Here is a 20277-nt window from a genome sequence, read left to right as displayed (position 1 = left end):
TCCTTAACCTGACCAGATTGGAATTTACGATTGTCCGAAGTTGTGTCAGCGTGAAGAATTGAGGGTCGCAGGAAATTCCACTAAAAGTCCCAAATTGATCACGACCATCCAATTTCACCGGCATGATTGGATGGCTTATATCGGATCCTTAACCACCAGGCAGGTATTGGCGTGTTCACTACCGGCCCAACGTGGGCCCCACATGGTCGGCCTCCCTAAAGGAGAAGCGCGGCTTGCCAATTCTTCCAGCCAAAGCAGCGTGGACATGAAACCCTAATTAGGGTTTGCGACACATCACATGTGTCGCAAATCAGTCTCAACCATCCATCTTCGCAGGTATAGATAGAGTGTGTAAACGTAGATTCAAATAGTCCAGAGCACGTTAACACATTCACTGTGGGCCCGCCTACATAGATGACTAATCGTTCAAGACCAACTATGGTTGGTCGTCTCGATTTGTGCGCCCAAACTAGGCATGTCCGCGCGTCTTCAATAGGAAATCGATCTCGACCACTCAACTTTGACGGAAAAATTGAGTGGCTTAGATCACATCTTCACGGGACAGTGAGGTACGGACGTGTACAGTGGCCTGCCGACTGCACGTTTGACTGGTCTCCCAAGACCGACCATGGTTGGTCGTCGCGAAACGCGCGCCTGAAGTAGGCACGACGTGCGGTCTTCAATTCCTTTGCGGCATGGGATTTCTATCGCAAATCGATCTCAACCACTCCTCTTTTCCAGACAAATTGAGTAGCTTAGATCGCATCTTCATGGGACAGTGAGGTACAGACACCTACACCAGCATGCCGTCTACACGCATGCCTAATCGGCCCTGCCAAAGACGTGTCCCATGCTGGGATTCGACCAAGCTAAAGGTTGGTGTTCGAGCACCTCTTAAACCCTAATCCGACGGTCGCAGATGTGGGTCGTAAGCCATCTCGTCCGTGCAACTTCACCAGCTTGGACGAACAGCCTAAGACATGAGTTAGGCGACTAGTAAGGCATCACCATGATCACCGTCTACCACTCTTCCACATAAAGTGATCGGCCAAGTCAGGACTTACCTGTACAGCCTCCAAACGTTCACTCGAAGACGGATGGAGGTGATGCTATTTTAAGATGCTTAATCCGCGACTTACTCTGTTAAGCCTTAAAACAGCGATGCTTCACACATGCTGAATATATTCGATACATTACCTGCATAAAATACACAAGATACTTCACAAGTATCGACTTCCTAAATAACTTAGTTATTTAATCTAGCATCACATGCTACTTTTTGTGGGTTCCACGATCCACACATTCGAGACATCAAACATGTCACAAACTGGGGGATACTTACTGGGGTATTGGTCTGGCGATTTACAGCGTGCAACGCACAACGCGCCATCACAAGAACGTGTCAGGAAGACATCGAAGGTTAGTGATGATGGGAGAAGTTGTCAAGACTGATCGTGTGACACTAACACACGCAACTCCACTACTCCATCACTCCACTTTCTCCACTTCCCATGAGAGACGTAGTTTAGGCTCAATGACTTGTATAAATAGGTTCTTCTACCTATTTCCATGACAAAACAAGACAACAGAAACCAAGTGTCGATACAACCGTATCCAAACACCAGAACTGATAGCTTACATTCTGCAAGCCAGTTCAGCTTTCTGATACAAGTCATACATAGCCAACACCTCCACAATCTCAACACCTTCTTCGCTTCCCTCCCTAAGATCAACCCCATCTCCTTCACTTTGTGACCGAAGCAAGTCTGGAACGACCATTTATTGGTTTAGGCCGGAGTTGTACAGATTGATTTCTCGAATCACAAGCACTCCCGTGCAGTGCATTTGTTTAGGGTTTAGATTCATTTCTCATCCACACACCCCAAATTACCAAAACCAGCAGAAATAGTTTTCACCCATAAACAATTGGCGAACACAGTGGGAGGTTAATCTCTCGGTTGTAAAGTCAATTCCTTCAAAATCTAATTCAATCTTGTCAATTTCGAAGGGGTAGATCTTAGATTCAATTCAATCATCAATCTGTCTCAAGATGGTAGAACTTAGATTAGGATCAACAATCAATTCTGATGGAGCTAGTGCAGATAGCACTCTCGGTATTGACGTACCTGTCAGTGGAGATACTGTGGTCAATACGTCTCGTGGAGTCGTCTCTCCTACCACCAACGCCAGCGGAGCAGGAGATGTTCCAGTAAGTGCAACGCCTCCTATCACCAGAGCCAGAGCAGCCGCGAATCCTGGCATCGTCTTAAGTGTAACGCCTCCGGCGATCACCAGAGCAACAACTTCCACTCCTTCATTAGGACGAGGAGCCGGATGAGCAAGAGGAGGACCATCTCCTATTACCATCACAAACTTGATGGAGAGGCATGAAGCTCTTGCTAAGACTCAAACGGATATGGCTGCAACTTAGAAAGAGGTACTCGCTTTTCTTAAAAACTTAACTGAACGAATGCCACAAGACTCACGGCAACCCCTGGAGCCAGCAAGGGATGCCTTCAATACATCCAGATCAGGCGTTTCTACTCAGACCCACATGAATGAAGGAGCTCGTGTTACTCTTGAACACCCAAGGGAGATGGACTGACCATCCAACTTCATCACGTGTGAAGACCTGGAACGACTTCTCCAAAACCGAGGCAAAGGAAACATGATGGAGGCGCACCAACATCAGCCGCCCTACCCACAATATGTGCAACGGATTTCCCTTCCAAGAGGATACACCTCTCCTCAGTTCTCCCTCTACGATGGTACTGGTAACACTCATGAACACATCTCTCGATTCTTGGAATCCTTGGGAGAGCATGAATATAATCGTGTTCTCCCACTGAAAGAATTCTCGAAATCACTTACGGGGAGGGCGTACACCTGGTACAAAAACATCACGCCTAATAGAATATCCAATTGGGACGAGATGGTCAGCGCTTTCTATAAAAAATACTTCTTCGTGTCCGAGCAAATCACCTTTTCAGATCTGGGGAGAGTCTTTCAGCGGAACAATGAAAATCCGAACGACTTCTTCAAGAGGTTCAGAACTCAAGCACTAGATTGTCATGATCAGAACATCACTGAACGTCAGTTGGTAGAGCTATGCATCAACGGGATGATACCCATATACCGTGCCTTACTGGAGAATCTGGGCTTTCAGACGTTCTCCAAACTCCATGAAGCTGCCAAGCTTTCAGCCACAACTTCCCCGGCGTTGCTAGAGACAACCAGGGTTGTTCGAAACGAATATCCACGTGAGAGCCGAGGAAGTTGGCGTCTCACAAACAAGCAATACAACACTGGTCCTTCTGTGAGCGTGGTAGGCGAAGGAGGAAAAAGGAAAGCTCCAGAAACGGAACGACAACCCAAGCGTGCGGCTCCGGCACACACGACCTCGTCTCAAAAAGGAGCGGGCAAGACTCCTGCATAAGACACTGATGCAGGCTTCCCATTCCCCATGAGTGAAGTAATGGAACTCTTGGAAGCATGGATTCAAGACGATGTTATCAAGCTGCCTCCTATCAGACGCCCACCAACTGAGAAAGACATGGCAGACCCCAAGTACTGCCGCTACCATAGGTTTGTCCATCATCCGACCAAAGACTGCAACAGGATGAAACAAATCTTCAGATAAAAGATAGAGGCAGGAGAACTCCAGCTTGGAAACGAAGGTGTTAATAGAGATCCTCTCCCTATCAGGAACTGCATGATTTCCGAGGATTCTGTTTGCAAGACTGTACAATCTATGATGGATTGTTTGTGCGAGATTTTATATTTCTCCAAGGAGCAGCGTCAGGACATATTTCCAGCCCTCAACCGCGTTGTCTCAGGAAGGCGTTTGTATCTGGAAAAGGAAGCGGTCTCGAAATCTCAGTCTTTACTGGAAGATGCAAGCAAGGGAAACTGGGGACTCCTAACCGTCGTTCATTTGAAGGATGTTGAATTCGATAGCACATTGATTGATACGGTCTATGAATTCAACATCATCACTGTCAAGACCTTGAAGGAAACAAGGATTTCAAAGAAAGAAGCCACTCGCATCCCAACTGTGATTAAGAATCCAGAGGGAGAACTTGGAGATGCATATGGATACATCGATCTTGAAGTCAAATTGGGTGACGCCTCGACGCAAGCAATATTCTACATAGTCAAAGAGCATCCCAATTACGACATGGTCCTGGGACGCTCTTGGATAAATGACAACAAGGCAACGCTGGGAGCTTGTCCTCTACCGGCTACGATACCCGAAAGAATCTCCAAAAAGCCGTCCAGACCTGAAGACTGTATGTTACCGCACCTGCATCTTGCCAACGTGAAACAACGTCCTGGAGAGATCCCATCAACATACATTAAGAGGTTCCGAGCTCAAGTAAGTCTCACCATGCAATCCTTTTTGCAACCAATCACTCCTCACTCTGACAAGTCCTGGGGACTGGTTCCAACCAACAAACCAACCCCGGATAGGAGATGTGAATGGGAGGCGGACCCCTTCAAACGTTTTATCAAGAGCTTAGAGGTTGTCTCGACCAAAGACGATAAGGCCAAGGTGCAAGTATCTGCACGCCCAAACCCATTTGGAATTGGAGATCTGGTTACGAAGATGACTACATTCAAGGTTGGGAGCATGATGGTGAAAATGACCACTCCACCTGACTCATCCACCGAAAGAGAGGATGAACTGTACCTGGTAGCAGATGTTATCCTAGGCGGCTACTGCAAGCTCATCAACGCTGGAAAACTGGAAGGTGTAGAAATTCACTCACGATGGCTCAAACCCTACCGTACTTAAGACGCTGTGCTACCACTTTCCAGCGTCCTCCACACTTTAAAAACGTTGTGCTATTTCCTCCAGCGTGTTTCTTTTACAATTACCTTTTCATACCATATTTGTAATTCCTTCAGAAAATGATTGCAATACTTGCATTCATAATTAGGGTTTCAATGTTCAATTTTCAAGTTAATTGAAATATTATTTCCATTTAAGAACTTCTTTACCCCCTAAAGGAAGATACAAAATCCTGAGTCAGCCTAAATCAACCCACTAGAGCAAGCCAGGAAGGAAACCCTAAGCAAACATTTCGTAAGAAGTCAAGAATATGTGCAGAAAAGAAGATGCTTTGAGCCATTTATCCCAGCAAGACCAGGGAGATCTCGCGTCAGGAGCACATACAGGTCCGTGGTATTCCATTATGGCATTATTTCTTTTATCATGAAAAATCACATACATATGATGGCACACCATTGTTCCTGAAAAGGTTCAGATGTAGTCTTACGAAAGATTATAACATAAAACTTTATTCAAACAAGCAAACAAAAGAAGAAGATCTTGAACTCAGCCGCGACTGAGTACAAGGAAGATGATCACGAATTATAGGAATATATTTGAAAAGAGAAAAAGAAGCAAAGAGGTTTAGCCATCAAGAAGGTCGACCGCGCCTACACCACCGCGAGGACCTGCTTCAACACCATCGCCATCGTGGACCGCTACTGCTTCTTCCTCCGGATCTGCCTCAGCTTCCGCTTCGGATATTTCTGCAGCAACGCTATCCGCCTCAACAACATCAACAGAGACAGCTTCCACATCTTCCTCAAGAAGCACGGCAGCGTTAGGAATTGTGTTGAGCACTTTCAGACACTCAGGTTCATCTGTGTCAGAATCGAGGATTATCACGCCATCATGGATTGGGTAATCACATTTATCTTCACCGAGAGGCCGTTTGTGTTCAACCCTCCGCCTCTTTAGCAGTGCTGCAAATTTCTCAGCTCTTGCGCTTGTTGATTCTCGCAATGCTTCATCGTGCCTCCATTGCTCCTCCATATTGATCGCAACTGAAAGGGAACAGATGTGTCCCCTGGTAATACGCAGGTGCAGAATGGACATCCCCTGTATAGCACGACTGACTTTACGGAGTGGGAGATCAATTTTATCCATTACCTCCTCATGTGCACCAGCCTCCTCAGGCTTATTGACTTCGAAACTTTTTTCTGGAGAAGTTACAGAGTGATCATGACCAATCTCCTCCATGATAAACTGCGAAGAAGAAGAAGTTATGGTTACAAAAAAAAATCATCATTATTGTTGATCGATCAGAAGATCAGATACACGCGGAGCAGTACCTGGAATATAGAAGAAAACGATTCTGTGATAGGAGGAGTCCTTAGAATTTTCTTTATATTTCACGAGCCAACAGAATCTCGGGGAGAAAGGGAGTCTTCACTTGCCACCTATAAAGGCTGCTAATTTGGGATAAATATCAACAATGCTTATCGGATATATTTGAGAGAAGCCGCCGTATAATAGAAGGGAGTACACCCAGTCCAAGAAGCGGTTCAAGCTCTGTCCAGATATGTGTGGAGGAAACCAAAGGGAAGCGGCTCACCTGACCAAGTCCTGCTTCCCCCACAACCCTAATCAGGTTCGACCAGCCAGACATCACCTGAAGATATCTATCTATGCGGTAAATGCGTATTTACTTTAGCTTAATCATTTCAGTATAGAAATTTGTCACCATCTCATGCCTATCCCACAATAGTGTAACCATTATGCGCTAGGCAGGGGACTTAATGTCGATGGTGGATTTTCATTTAAGGATAAAATTGTAAAAGCTAAAACTATGCGTTGATATCCTGCAAAGGATAAAGCCACTGATAAAATGATGAATACATATTCACTTCGCTAATTTGCTTAGAATGGAGCATGTAGCAACAATCCCATGTACCCTATGAATTTATGGCATCATGACCAGCCTTGTATTTCCTGTGTTGTTCCCACTGAACTCTCATTATTGGTGCGGCATGAGTGTTACTCTCAGCAGAGTAACACGAATCTCCAAATGTCACTAATGAGGCATGCACTAAATACCTGTACAGGATACAACTGTCGGTGTGTTATACTAGCCCGATTAAGCATATTTGAATCTGGACTAACCATATCAGTCTCAGAAACAATCACGACCACGCGAGTTGGCCATATGATTTAACCAGCCTAGACGATCCTCAGCAGGAGCAGACTACTACATTAATGACCACCAGCGGGCGACTACTACATTAATGACCACCAGCGGTCCCACTTATGCCCTGGTCGGTCGAATACCTACCATGCCTCCAAAACTACCACCGAACACCAGCCTGAAGTTGGATGTCCAGACTGGTATGGAGCATCTTGGAGGAATCGTACAAACAAAGGCCGCCTATGGCAGTCTCAAGTTCATCACGTCCGTTCAACTTCACCGGCATGGTTGGACGACGTGGATCAGCCCAAAGCCGGTCGAACAAGCGCCGTGGTGTACACCGACGAACCTTCTTCCTACCTGCATGACCGACTCTTCCTTAACCTGACCAGATTGCAATTTACGATTGTCCGAAGTTGTGTCAGCGTGAAGAATTGAGGGTCGCAGGAAATTCCACTAAAAGTCCCAAATTGATCACGACCATCCAATTTCACCGGCATGATTGGATGGCTTATATCGGATCCTTAACCACCAGGCAGGTATTGGCGTGTTCACCATCGGCCCAACGTGGGCCCCACATGGTCGGCCTCCCCAAAGGAGAAGCGTGGCTTGCCAATTCTTCCATCCAAAGCAGCGTGGACATGAAACCCTATTTATGGTTTGCGGCACATCACATGTGTCGCAAATCAGTCTCAACCATCCATCTTCGCAGGTATAGATAGAGGGTGTAGATGTAGATTCAAAGGGCCCAGAGCATGTCAACACAATCACCGTGGGCCCACCTACATACATGACTAATTGGTCAAGACCAACTATGGTTGGTCGTCTCGATTTGTGCGCCCAAACTAGGCATGGCCGCGCATTTTCAATAGCAAATCGATCTCGACCACTCAAATTTGCTGGACAAATTGAGTGTCTTAGATCACATCTTCACGGAACAGTGAGGTACGGACGTGTACAATGGACTGTCGACTGCACGCCTGACTGATCGGCCAAGACCGACCATGGTTGGTCGTCTCGAAACGCGCGCCCGAAGTAGGCACGACATGTGGTCTTCAATTCCTTCGCGGAATGGGATTTCTTTCGAAAATCGATCTCAACCACTCCTCTTTGGCAGACAAATTGAGTGGCTTAGATCTCATCTCCATGGGACAGTGAGGTACAGACACCTACACCAGCATGGCATCTACACGCATGCCCAATCGGCCCTGCAAAAACGTGTTCCATGCTTGGATTCGACCAAGCTAAAGGTTGGTGTTAGAGCACCTCCTAAACCCTAATCCGACGGTCGCAGATGTGGGTCGCAAGCCATCTCGTCCGTGAAACTTCACCAGCTTGGAGGGACAGCCTAAGACAAGAGTTAGGCGACCAGTGAGGCATCACCACGATCACAGTCCACCACTCTTCCACACAAAGTGATCGGCCAAGTCAGGACTTACCTGTACAGCCTCCAAACGATCACTGGAATACGGATGGACGTGATGCTATTTTAAGATGCTTAATTCGCGACTTACTTCGTTAATCTTTAAAACAGTGATGCTTCACACATGATGAATATATTCGATACATTACCTTCATAAAATACACATGATACTTCACAAGTATCGACTTCCTAAATAACTTAGTTATTTAATCTAGCATCACATGCTACTTTTTGTGGGTCCCACGATCCACACATTCGAGACATCAAATATGTCACAAACTGGGGGATACTTACTGGGGTATTGGTCCGGCGGTTTACAACGTGCAGCGCACAACGCGCCATCACAAGAACGTGTCAGGAAGACATAGACGGTTAGTGATGATGGGAGAAGTGGGCAAAACTGATCGTGTGACACTAACACACGCAACTCCACTGCTCCATCAGTCCACTTTTTCCACTTCCCATGAGAGACGTGGGTTAGGCTCAATGACTTGTATAAATAGGTTCTCCTCCCTATTTCCAAGACAGAACAAGATAACAGAAACCAAGTGTTGATACAACCGTATCCAAACACCAGAACTGATAGCTTACATTCTGCAAGTCAGTTCAGCTTTCTGTTACAAGTCATACACAGCCAACACCTTCTTCGCTTCCCTCTCTAAGATCAACCCCATCTCCTTCACTTTGTGACCGAAACAAGTCTGGAACGACCATTTCTTGGTTTAGGCCGGAGTTGTACAGATTGATTTCTCGAATCACAAGAACTCGCATGCAGTGCATTTGTTTAGGGTTTAGATTCATTTCTCATCCACACACCCCAAATTACTAAAACCAGCAGAAATAGTTTTCACCCATAAACAACATACCAACAGGATATTGCGAATGGGAAACGGAAACCATACGACAATGTAAAAGTTAAGTTTCTATGTCCATGTGTGAAATGTCTCAACCTCTACGTGCACAAGGAAAGTAAAGTTAAGTTTCATTTATATTCTTCTGGATTTATTCAAAATTATGTCGTATGGACTAAGCACGGAGAAGGAGATGAGTCATCAAGGTGGACACTTCTGGATGGTAATGGCAGCAACGGTCCCCACTATGATGAACCAACATATGCTGCAGAGACTATAGAATTGGTTAGTGCTTTATTAGGAGATAGATTTTCAAAGGATTCTGAGAAGATGCAACGGATACTTAAAGATGTTGGGAAACCCCTATACGAAGGATGTGCGGATTTTACAAAGATATCTGCAATGTGTGAACTGTTTAACTTGAAGAGCAAGCACGGAGCTTCCGACAAGTTCTTTAATGAACTTCTACCACTGTTAAAATCCATGCTCCCTTCAGGAAATGAGATGATGAAAAGTACATATGAAGATAAGAAGGTGATGAGAGATTTGGGTTCAGGTTACTTAAAGATACATGTATGCATCAATGACTGCATTCTATATAGGAAGAATTACATCAAGTGTCCCACCTGTGGGGAATCAAGATGGAAAGTTGACGACACCACCCAAGAGGTGCATGAAAAAATTCCAGAAAAAGTATTGTTGTCTTTCCCAATTATCCCAAGACTGAAAAGACTGTTTCAATCAAAGAGAATTGTCGAATATTCATTGTGGCATGACACCAGAAAGAAAGAAGAGGGTGTTTTAAAGCATCCGGCGGACTCACCAGCATGGTAAAATATAGATGAAAGATATCCCGTAATTCGTGATGATCCTCGAAATCTGTGGCTAGGCATTTCGGCTGACGGGGTTGACGTAAACAAAGGCATGCAAAAACAGCACAGTGTGTAGCCAATTCTGACAGTGATTTACAAACTTCCGCCAGAGTTGTGTATGAAGAGAAAGTTCACCATGCTGTCATTAATTATCGATGGGGGGCCTTGTGAGGACATTGATGTTATGTTATAACCATTTGTCGAAGATCTCAAGGAATTGTTTGAGGGAGTCGAATGTTTTGATGCGCTGAAACAGGAGATGTTTACTCTACGTGTGGTTGTTTTATGGACAATAAATGATTACCCGGATCTCGGTACACTGTGTGGTTGCCCCTACCAGGGACGAGACGCCTGTAAGGTGTGTGGGAGAAATACTTACTATGTCAGGCTAAAACATTGTAAAAAAGAGGTTTATACCGGGCATAGAAGATACCTACCATACGATCATCCATTCAGACGTCAGAAGGGGTTCAATGGAAAAGAAGAAAATGAAAAGGCTCCGGAACTTATGACCCCGTCAGAAATATACAATGAGGTAAAGTCTATAAAGAATAAATGGGGAAAGAGACGGAAGAACATTATGGTGGAATTCGTGCAGGATAACCCTGGAAGAGGTGGAAAGATGAAGAGAATCAAAAAGACCATCGACCCAAAAAAGGGGAAGTGGAAGGATAAGGGGAAGGAGAAGGATAATGAAAGGCCCTACTGTAAAAAGTTCAATATATGGTTCCGGCTCCTCCCCTACTGGCGGTATCATGTCGTCCACCATTTCACAGATTTCATGCATGTCGAAAAGAATGTATGCGAGAGTATCGTTGGAACATTGTTGAACAATGAATTTATGTCGAAAGACCACCTTGCTGCTCGAATGGACCTGAAGGAGATGGGTTTTAGAGACGAGTTGCAACCTCGGGAAAATGGCAAAGGGGGATATATACTAAAGGCAGCATGTCACTCATTAAGCCCGGAGGAAAAGGACAAGTTCTGTGCAACATTATCCGAGATAAAGGTTCCACAATGGTATTGTTCAAACTTTTCAACCCTGGTGAATCGAAAATATCGAAAGCTTATCGGACTAAAATCGCATGATTATCACATGCTAATGCAGCATTTTTTTCCCATTGCGATTAAATCAATTATGCCGCAGCCAACAAGATATGCTATTATCAGGTTTTGTTTTTTTTCAGGGCAATATCTAGCAAAGAAATCAGGGTGGCATAGCTAGAAAAATTGCAGTCGGATCTCGTTGTCACGTCGTGCTTGCTCGAGAAATACTTTCCTCCATCCTTTTTCGACATCATGGTTCATTTAACTGTGCATCTTACCAGGGAAGTGCAAATTTGTGGTCCTGTATTCTTTCGATGGATGTATCCGTTTGAAAGGTGCATGAAGGTCATTAAAGGGCATGTGCGAAACAGAAACAGACCTGGAGGAAACATTGTTGAAGGGAACCTTGCGGAAGAGACAATTGAGGTTATCAGTGAGAACCAACAAAGCATGAATGATACAGTCGGAATTCCACCAGACAAACTCAACACATCTGACACTAGCGAAGATTCTTATTCTTTCAGGGGAAAACCAATGTCAAATCCTAAGTTTCCTCGTGTTGATAAGGATCTGTTTGATAAAGCGCATTTCTATGTATTGCGGAATTCGCCTGAAGTTAGTCCTTACATTGAGTAAGTATAACTAGATCTAACCAAATAACCTCATTTTTTATTTAGTTTTCGATTTTATGTCCGAATTTCTGTAAAGATAATAACATTAATCATTGCACTGTCCAGCCGACACCAGAATTTTTTGAAGGATAAATATCCTAGTATGAGTGATAGACAACTAGATCAAAAACATCGTGAAGAGTTCGCCAAAAGGTTACAAAAAGTGGTAATAGTTTGCAGAAAATGTCACTCTTGCTATATGTAACTTTTGCGTTGAGACGGAGGCTAATCCTTATAATGTATTTCAGGTTAAGAGTGAGTGGGCAGACTCTAGGGAAAACTTCAATCAGGACTTAAGGTGGATATCAATCCCACCGAATGCACAAGTAGATACATACGAAGCATATCACATCAATGGATATCTGTTTCTCACAAAATCTCATGATGGTTCAGTTAACCAGAATAGCGGGGTTTACGTAGAGGCAACTGACACGCACATTAGAAAAGCGGGGATTACCCTTAATCTGGTGGATTATTATGGTGTTTTACAAGAGATATGGGTGCTGACGTATCATTCGCTGAAAATTCCACTTTACGGTTGTAAATGGGTTACCAAAGCAGGGGTCTCAAAAGACAAACTTGGCTACATTTTGGTTGAGCTTGATAAGTTGGGACTCCAGGATGATCCTTTCATTGTAGCCTCCCAAGCTAAGCAGGTATTTTATGTGCCAGACCAGGAAAATAAAAAAAAGTCTATTGTGTTAGGTGCACCTACCCAAATCTGGAAATATGCTGGTGATGAAGTCGACGAGGAATTAAGTACGGCAGTTATTTGTCGGAATGAGTATAAATTTCCAAAGGTAGATAAACTTGACCTGCAAAGGACATCCAGGGATGATTACTATCAGGACAACACTAAGGGTAGAACTGCAAGGAAACACTATGGGAAAAATATACATCTACAACTGGAGATTTACAACACTTCGCTATACATCGTAGAAAGTCCTATGTTTTACAACTGGTTTCAAAGAAAGAGTTGTCGTATATCATCACTACCAACCCTTAGGAACAAGGGGTTGCGCTAAGAAAACAAACGACAACTCCTTTAGCAAAACTGTTGTGACGACATTTAGGTATAACAACTTTGTTTCATAAGTGTAGTGACTTAGCCTATCACAATTCTCACAAGTGTTGTTGAAGAACACAAAAATATGATAATGAAAAATACGTTAGAGGGGAGATTCGAACATGAACCTAATGCATGGATGTATAGCTCATCAACCATCCTTACAGTTCACAAGTTTAGGTTTTTTCTTTTTTTTTAATAGAAACGTATAACAACACTTATAAGTGTTGTTGAAGTTAAAATATAGAATGTGGGAAAAAAATTAGGTTTGGGGGATTCGACCCTGAGCCTCCTATATGGAAGTCTACACCACTAACCATACCTACACTATCACAAGTTGTGTAAAGTTGGTGGTTCTTTAATATACTATTATGACAACCCTTCATAAGCATTGTAAAACAAAATATAATGCTCAAAGGCGACTGAGCCGCAAAGAGCGTGAAGCATTCTCTGTAACCATATACATTCTTCTCTGTAAATAATCACATACATTCTATAAGACTACCCACTTTAAGAAAGCATGCAACTGGGGAATATGGCAAAAGTATACCATCAAATTATAAGTTAGAAGGGGGAGGGAGCATAATATACGAATCTAAGCAGATGTAGAGAAAATATGCACAAGTTGAGACCAGGCAGAATTTAAGTGGGCAAATATAGCAACCATAACAACTGAAATGTCTCATTTTCTATCCTCCTTCATCCGGCCTTGAGACCGGCAATGAAATGATATATCATTTACATTGGAGGAGTTAAAATGGTGTTATAAAAGTAACAGCGCTAGCATTTTATAATAAGCACACAAATGGAGTTGTTAACTGTTTTTGCAAAAAATACTAGATTAGTAAAGAAAATACAACCAGGAGTATGCAAGCTGCATTCTTACAACTGCAAACCTGTACATATGAGAACAGTGGTCTGCATCTGCCGTTTCTGAAAACATTACCATCTCAAACGATATTCACACACAAATGATGATAACAAAGCAGCCCTGAATTACCAACAATAGAACATAGAGTTTGATAAGTGATAAATACACAAGCCAATACGCGCAGTCACATAGCAACACTGCAATAACTGATATCAGCGAAAAAAACCCCCCATGTGCCACAGTAGCATGGATATCAAAATCCATAGAATGGTGAGTGATAGAAGCTATGCCCATACTCATTCTCAATGGAAGCATACTTCACAAAGAAATATCTTGCAACTATTAATTACAACTCATACAGAACCTACACACTCAGCTGTAGCAAGAAATGAGAGAATAGCAGTTGAAGTAGCTTACTGGAAGGAAAATAACCACCAAATATTGCTAAAGTAAGAATACAATACCCGTAAAACAATAAAACACTGATCTAACTTGTGAACTTGTTTGTTTTCTTCTTTTTGTTCTTCTTCTTTGTCGGAACCACTATGGTATATCCCCAATCTTCTCTTAAGTAACTCTCGCTCTCGTCATCCATTTGGAAACAAGAGTTGAAGTATCCACTGGTTGGAAATTTGTGTCATGCTTTTCATTGTATTCCTCTAATTCATGGAAACCCCTAGGCGGTGGTTTCACCATCACATACCAGTTAGATGTATTTGACTCTCGAGAATAGAAAACTTGTCGCGCTTGCTTTGCTAAAATGAATGGATCGTTACAGTATTGGTTCTTATGCTGCTTTAAATTGACTAATGTAAAGCCATCTTCTACCTTCACACCAAAATTGGTGTGAGCCCAATCACATTTGAATATTGGAATTTGAAACATATGATTGTAGTCCAACAATAGAATTTCTTCTAAAACACCGTAGAACCCACTAGTTTCTGACAATCCTGCAACTAAGGTTGTTGATTCAATTGAAACTCCACTGTTTTGTGTGACTCTCTTAACATCCTTCGTAATAAACCTAGTGTCATTGATAAGAAAGCCTTTATATGATATGCAGTTTTCTAACGGCCCATATGACAACCATTCTACCGTGTGTGATATTGGCATGCCTTGTTCAATTTGCATCTTAACCTATAAATGTATAATCTCAGGACATAACAAAATAACTAAATTTTTTATCTAAGCATAAGAAGTTAGATTTATATGATGGTGTGCCTAACATGGATTGTTCTATGTGATAGAATGAAACAAAATCACACGCATTTGTGTTTTTTGTAGTAGTTTTCCGAAGCAGCAAAATGTCCAAGTGTTTAAACTATACTAAGATGCATAATCTGACTAAGAGTGCACGAGACATACCTTTTGTTGAAACCAATCTGCAAATGTGTCAGACTGTATGGAATTGAGTTGGTCTTCACTAGTAATTGCCCTCCCAGCAGGAGATTTTAACTCGTCCATATGCATTCTAAGACAAAATTAAAATTAGAAAATGAAGTATTAATTGACAGACCATTTTTAATAAACATGAACATCATACTTACATCATATATGGGTCAATTTCGGGTGTGTTAAAAAGCACATATCTGTGAGCTATCTTTAACTTCTCACTATCCATACGCACTTGGACACCTTTAGAAAGAGGACGTGCTGCCGGTGTGGAACCATTTTGAGTGTTTTCGTTACGCCTTTGCTTTACTCCTGTTTCAGCTGCTTGGGCCTTACGAATATCAAAATACCTAACACACTCCATTCCAAGATAACACTCGGCTATACAAGCTTCAGGTTGTGCATAATTCTTTACATATTCTTTGAATGTCTTCATATACCTAGGAAAGTCGAGTATGCAACAGTTACTAGTTAATTAAATATTAGTATCTCTAAGATACAAAGGGCATAACTTTCTACACGAAACCAAAAAACAGAAGTAATATAAATTAAATTGGCATACCTTTCAAATGGATACATCCAACGATATTGTACAGGTCCACATAATCGCACTTCTCGAGCTAGGTGAATTGTCAAGTGCATCATGACATCAAAAAGTGACGGAGGGAAGTACCTCTCCAACATACACAAAGTCTCAGCAACTTCTACTTCAAGTTCTATTAATCTATGGAGATGAACTGCCCTTTGGCATATTTCGTGAAAATAAGAACATAACCTGAAAATTGCCTCCCTTGGCCCTACAGGTAAAATTCCTTGCAAAGCAACGGGTAATATTTATTGCATACGAACATGGTAATCATGAGCCTTAAGAACACCTAAGCAACCATCTTCTGAGAAATGCTTTCTAAGATCAGAACTAAAACCATATGGAACCTTTAAATTTCTCATCCTATTATACAATATAGCCTTTTCCTTGTCATTTAAACAGTATGGTGCTGGTGGAAGGATCGTTTTTCCATTTATCTCTACTGGATGTAATTCTGGTCTTATTCCCATACTCTTCAGATCATTGCGGGACTTTAGACCGTCTTTTGTTTTGGACTTTATATTCAATATGTTACCAATAATACTCTCGCAAACATTTTTTCTGTATGCATAACATCAATATTGTGTCGTAGTAATAAATCCTAGGAAGATGGAAAAACCTAACATTAGTAATTAATTCTATAAAGAAATAAAAGATCAGACATTTAATCTATGTAAAAGTTATAATGTCATGCTGTCGAATCTTAGGTAAGTAATTAATTCTATTATAATGTCATGCTGAAATAAACAGAAACAAAATGCTCATTATACTGAAAATATACTATTATGTGTCAATTATGGTGCAATCAAACTGATGCTGCCGATGCTTTATCACATTGGGAAAATTACTCAGATGCATTATACTTCCCAAACACTATATCAAAAGAACGAGTGTGCCATTTAGATTGCATTTTTTGATAATGTGAAGTTTAGAGGCTAACATGGTGCAAAGCAGAAGAACCCATAGCCAAATATTAACAAGTAAGTTTGAAGTTATGGAACTAACCTTCCAGTAAGGCAAGTCGAAGAATATTGACCGTTTGTTAAACACCCGAGGTTCAGTTTCATCATCATTTGCACCAGAAATAGCCGCATCAGCAACAACATCCCTTTTCCGCTTCCCACATTTAGAATTACCCACATTTGCACTTGCTGCCGCACTACTATTGCCCTTATTCTTCTTCTTTTGCTCTTTCTTTTTCCTTATCTCCTCCTCGTTCTTCTCCGCTTTCCCAAAATCATTTGTAATACTATTCTGACATTCAAGTGCCGCAGCACCAGACATAACAGGTGGATTTTCCTTCCTCTCAATCTCTCCATTAAACCAGTCTTTTTTCTGCCGAAGAGGATGATTACGACGAAGAAATCTCCTATGATTCAAGTAGACATTTTTACGACTAAATGCCAACCAGTTTGAAAGTGTATTTTCACCGCAAAGAGGACAGGCTTCCTTCCCTTTATACGTAAATCCAGATAAATTACCATATGCAGGGAAATCGTTTATTATCCACATTAATAACGCCTTCAAGTTAAAATCTGTTTTACTAAACGCATCATATACCTGCACCCCTTTCTCCCACAACTCAAAAAGATCATCAATCAAGGGCTGCAAGTATACATCAATGTCATTACCCGGTTGTTTTTTTCCTCGAATCAGCATGCTCAGAATTATGTTGTCACCTTGCATACACAACTGAGGGGGCAAATTATTAACCACGAGCATCACTGGCCAACAACTGTGGGCTGCGGAAAGATCACCAAATGGATTAAATCCATAAGCAGCAAGCCCAAGACGCAAATTACGGGGATCTGAAGCAAACTCGGGATACTTTTTGTCTATGTGCTTCCAAGCCAAAGAATCTGTTGGATGACGCATCTTCCCATCCTTATTCTTGTTCGTCGCGTGCCATATCAACTGCTCAGCCAGTGCTGCTGATTGAAACAATCTTCTCAATCTCGGCACAATGGGGAAGTACCTAAGCACCTTCACCGGTATCTTCTTTTGCGGATTGTCTATCATTTCAGCATCGTCCATGTTAGATGTGTCTGCCTTCCACCTAGAATAATGACATTTAGGACACTCGTCTGCATCTTTCAAATATTTTCTAAAAAAACAACAATCATTAATACAAGCATGTATTTTCTGGTAAGTCAATTGATAAGATTTCAGCAACTTTTTCACTTCATATGTTGAGCAAGGAAGACAATGATCTGGCGGCAACAAGGAACCGATTGTCTTGAGAAGTTCGTCAAAAGATTTCCTAGATAAACCATTTACTGTCTTGTGCCTATACAATTCAACAGTGATGGATAAATTTGTGTGTGTTTTAAAATTAGGATATAACGGTGTGTCCGCCTCTTCCACATGGTTTTCCAAACCCTCATCTTGCACAGGTTCATGTCCCTGATCGATATGTGCATCAGCTTCAACAGCAGCATCTATATGATATGATCCCCTTGTTGCTCCCTCTTGGTGTACATCAGTAGAAGTGTGTATAGTCTCCCCGTGAAAAACCCACTCAGTGTACGTAGGATCCCAACCTCGTTTCAGCAAGTGAAGATGCACTTCTTTCGGAGGAAGTGGGAAAGTGAGATTCTTACAATCAACACAAGGACAACTGAATTCAGAAGGATTTCCAAGTCTCTGACAAACGGTATCTATGAAATTCTTCAAGGCCTCTTGATATGGAAGATCACCCCTACATGAAAGAACGACGAAATAATTAATCACAGAATAACACAATAAAAGAGGTAAAACCAATGTAAAGAATGTAATATTCTACAGTGAAAAACATATTAACCTTGGCCAATGAACCCAATCTTTATTCATAATTTTGAATGACTTGAATCTGCAAATCTGTTCAGTTCTTCAATCCAGTTAAAAAAACCCTTTCAATTTCCCTTATCAACCAACACTGGAGCCACTTCTTTGGTTGGAATGTTGAATTTATTAAAGATTAATGGCACCTGGCGCAATCAAAATATGATAACCAGCATAAGTAACCACAATGGATTAACAAATTATAAGATATTTACATATACAAAAAGGGGATTGAGAATACATATTCCAGAGTGAGGTGCTGATATGAATATTTAGCTAGCATATAACAACCACCTTGTTTAGTTTTTTATGTATATAGATACATTTCGAACTAGTATAACCAGCCTCTTCTAAATTGAGTACATCAGGCCACATGTATAACCATTTTCCATTAAGAGTGCCTCTACAGCCTACACAGGAAAAGCTTTAGACAAACTGGCCAATCAAATTGAAATCAAGTCTTTCAAACAAACTATTCGCACTGTTTAGACAACATATGTCAATACTAGTTAATCCAGTTCAACTTCCCTTCAATGAACTACATATGTGAGTACTAATTCTAGACATTCAACACATTGGAGCAGGCAATTCTTATTCGGTAAGCGGTATGAGGGAAAAGTCACTAAACACAGTCGCATGAAATTTATACAACATCAATCAGACAAATCAGGAGAACATTTCCTCATATCATGCACAATTTGAAACGTTATATGCTTCGACGTGGGGAAAATTAAAATTAAAAACCAAAGTAAACAGCAAGAGTCTGCGCAAAAATGCCGCAGAATAGGTCACAGAACTGCGAACCTACAGTTTTCAGTTTTGATGAAGTCTTATATCTCAAGGGCCAAATATCCTAAAAGACTTGTTATGTTTACTGTCATCAAATTCATGATGACAAGCAATCACATCACATCTACATTGGATCAGAACAAAATTGAACTCAGAACACACAAATGGAGCAATTGAAAACTCTCTAGAATCATGAAACCCTCTTTTCTTCATTACTGTCATGCAAATAAGAAAGGAGCAAACTACCCATATTATTGATTTTAATCAAATTTTAAACCAAACCCATATTGTTTTGTGTTGATTATCACAAAAAGAACATAATTTAATGCAAACTACCAAAATTTAATGCAAACTACTCAAATTTAATGCAAAAAAGTCACTGAAAAAAACCTAATTCAAAAATCAAAAAAATAATATACCCTAAATTGAGCTTTGGTTACAGATCGATCTTCAACTTCGGGAAATTGGTGAGGTGGTTAGTTGAGATATGGGTTACAGATCGATCTTCAACATTGTGTGGTGATGATGAAGTTGGTGAAGTAATCTCCTGAGATCGATGAAGTTAAAAACGATGGTAATGAACGGAGCTGTTGGAGTCGTAGACGATGAAGTTGTCAGTGGTTTGAGTGATGGAGGTATTGTTGTACCGAAGTGGTTTGAGTGATGGTGGTTTGAGTAATGGTGGTTTGAGGTGAAGTTTCTCCGTCGAACACACTGGGGAGATGCAGTTGAGGGAAAAAAAGAAAAGGATAAGGAAGGAATAGATATGAGAATGATGTTAAACAAAAAAAAAAACAAAAAACTTAACGGCTGTAGATAAAATAGAATTAAAAATTAAATGAATGGGTGGTTATGATGTGATGATATACATAGAATATTCCAAAGGAATATTCCCAGTATATGGTCGGATTCATCGTTCTTACGAAGTCCCCG

General features: G+C 41.5%; 1 protein-coding gene across 1 annotated transcript; it reads right to left on the bottom strand.

Annotated features, from left to right (window-relative positions):
• Window positions 1–14324: 14324 nt before the first annotated feature.
• LOC113294929 lies at window positions 14325–18564 on the bottom strand. The gene is made up of 7 exons (XM_026543298.1): window positions 18536–18564; window positions 16741–18433; window positions 15995–16250; window positions 15712–15886; window positions 15305–15589; window positions 15123–15228; window positions 14325–14894 (listed from the first exon to the last, which is right to left on the bottom strand). Exons 1-7 carry the CDS (start codon window positions 18562–18564, stop codon window positions 14325–14327), a joined length of 3114 nt encoding a protein of 1037 aa, XP_026399083.1.
• Between the last annotated feature and the right edge of the window lie 1713 nt (window positions 18565–20277).

The sequence above is a fragment of the Papaver somniferum genome, chromosome 7 (genome assembly GCF_003573695.1).
Source record: "Papaver somniferum cultivar HN1 chromosome 7, ASM357369v1, whole genome shotgun sequence".
Classification (NCBI taxonomy): domain Eukaryota; kingdom Viridiplantae; phylum Streptophyta; class Magnoliopsida; order Ranunculales; family Papaveraceae; genus Papaver; species Papaver somniferum.
Note: the sequence above shows the minus strand (reverse complement) of the source record. Positions and strands in the feature narration are given on the sequence as shown.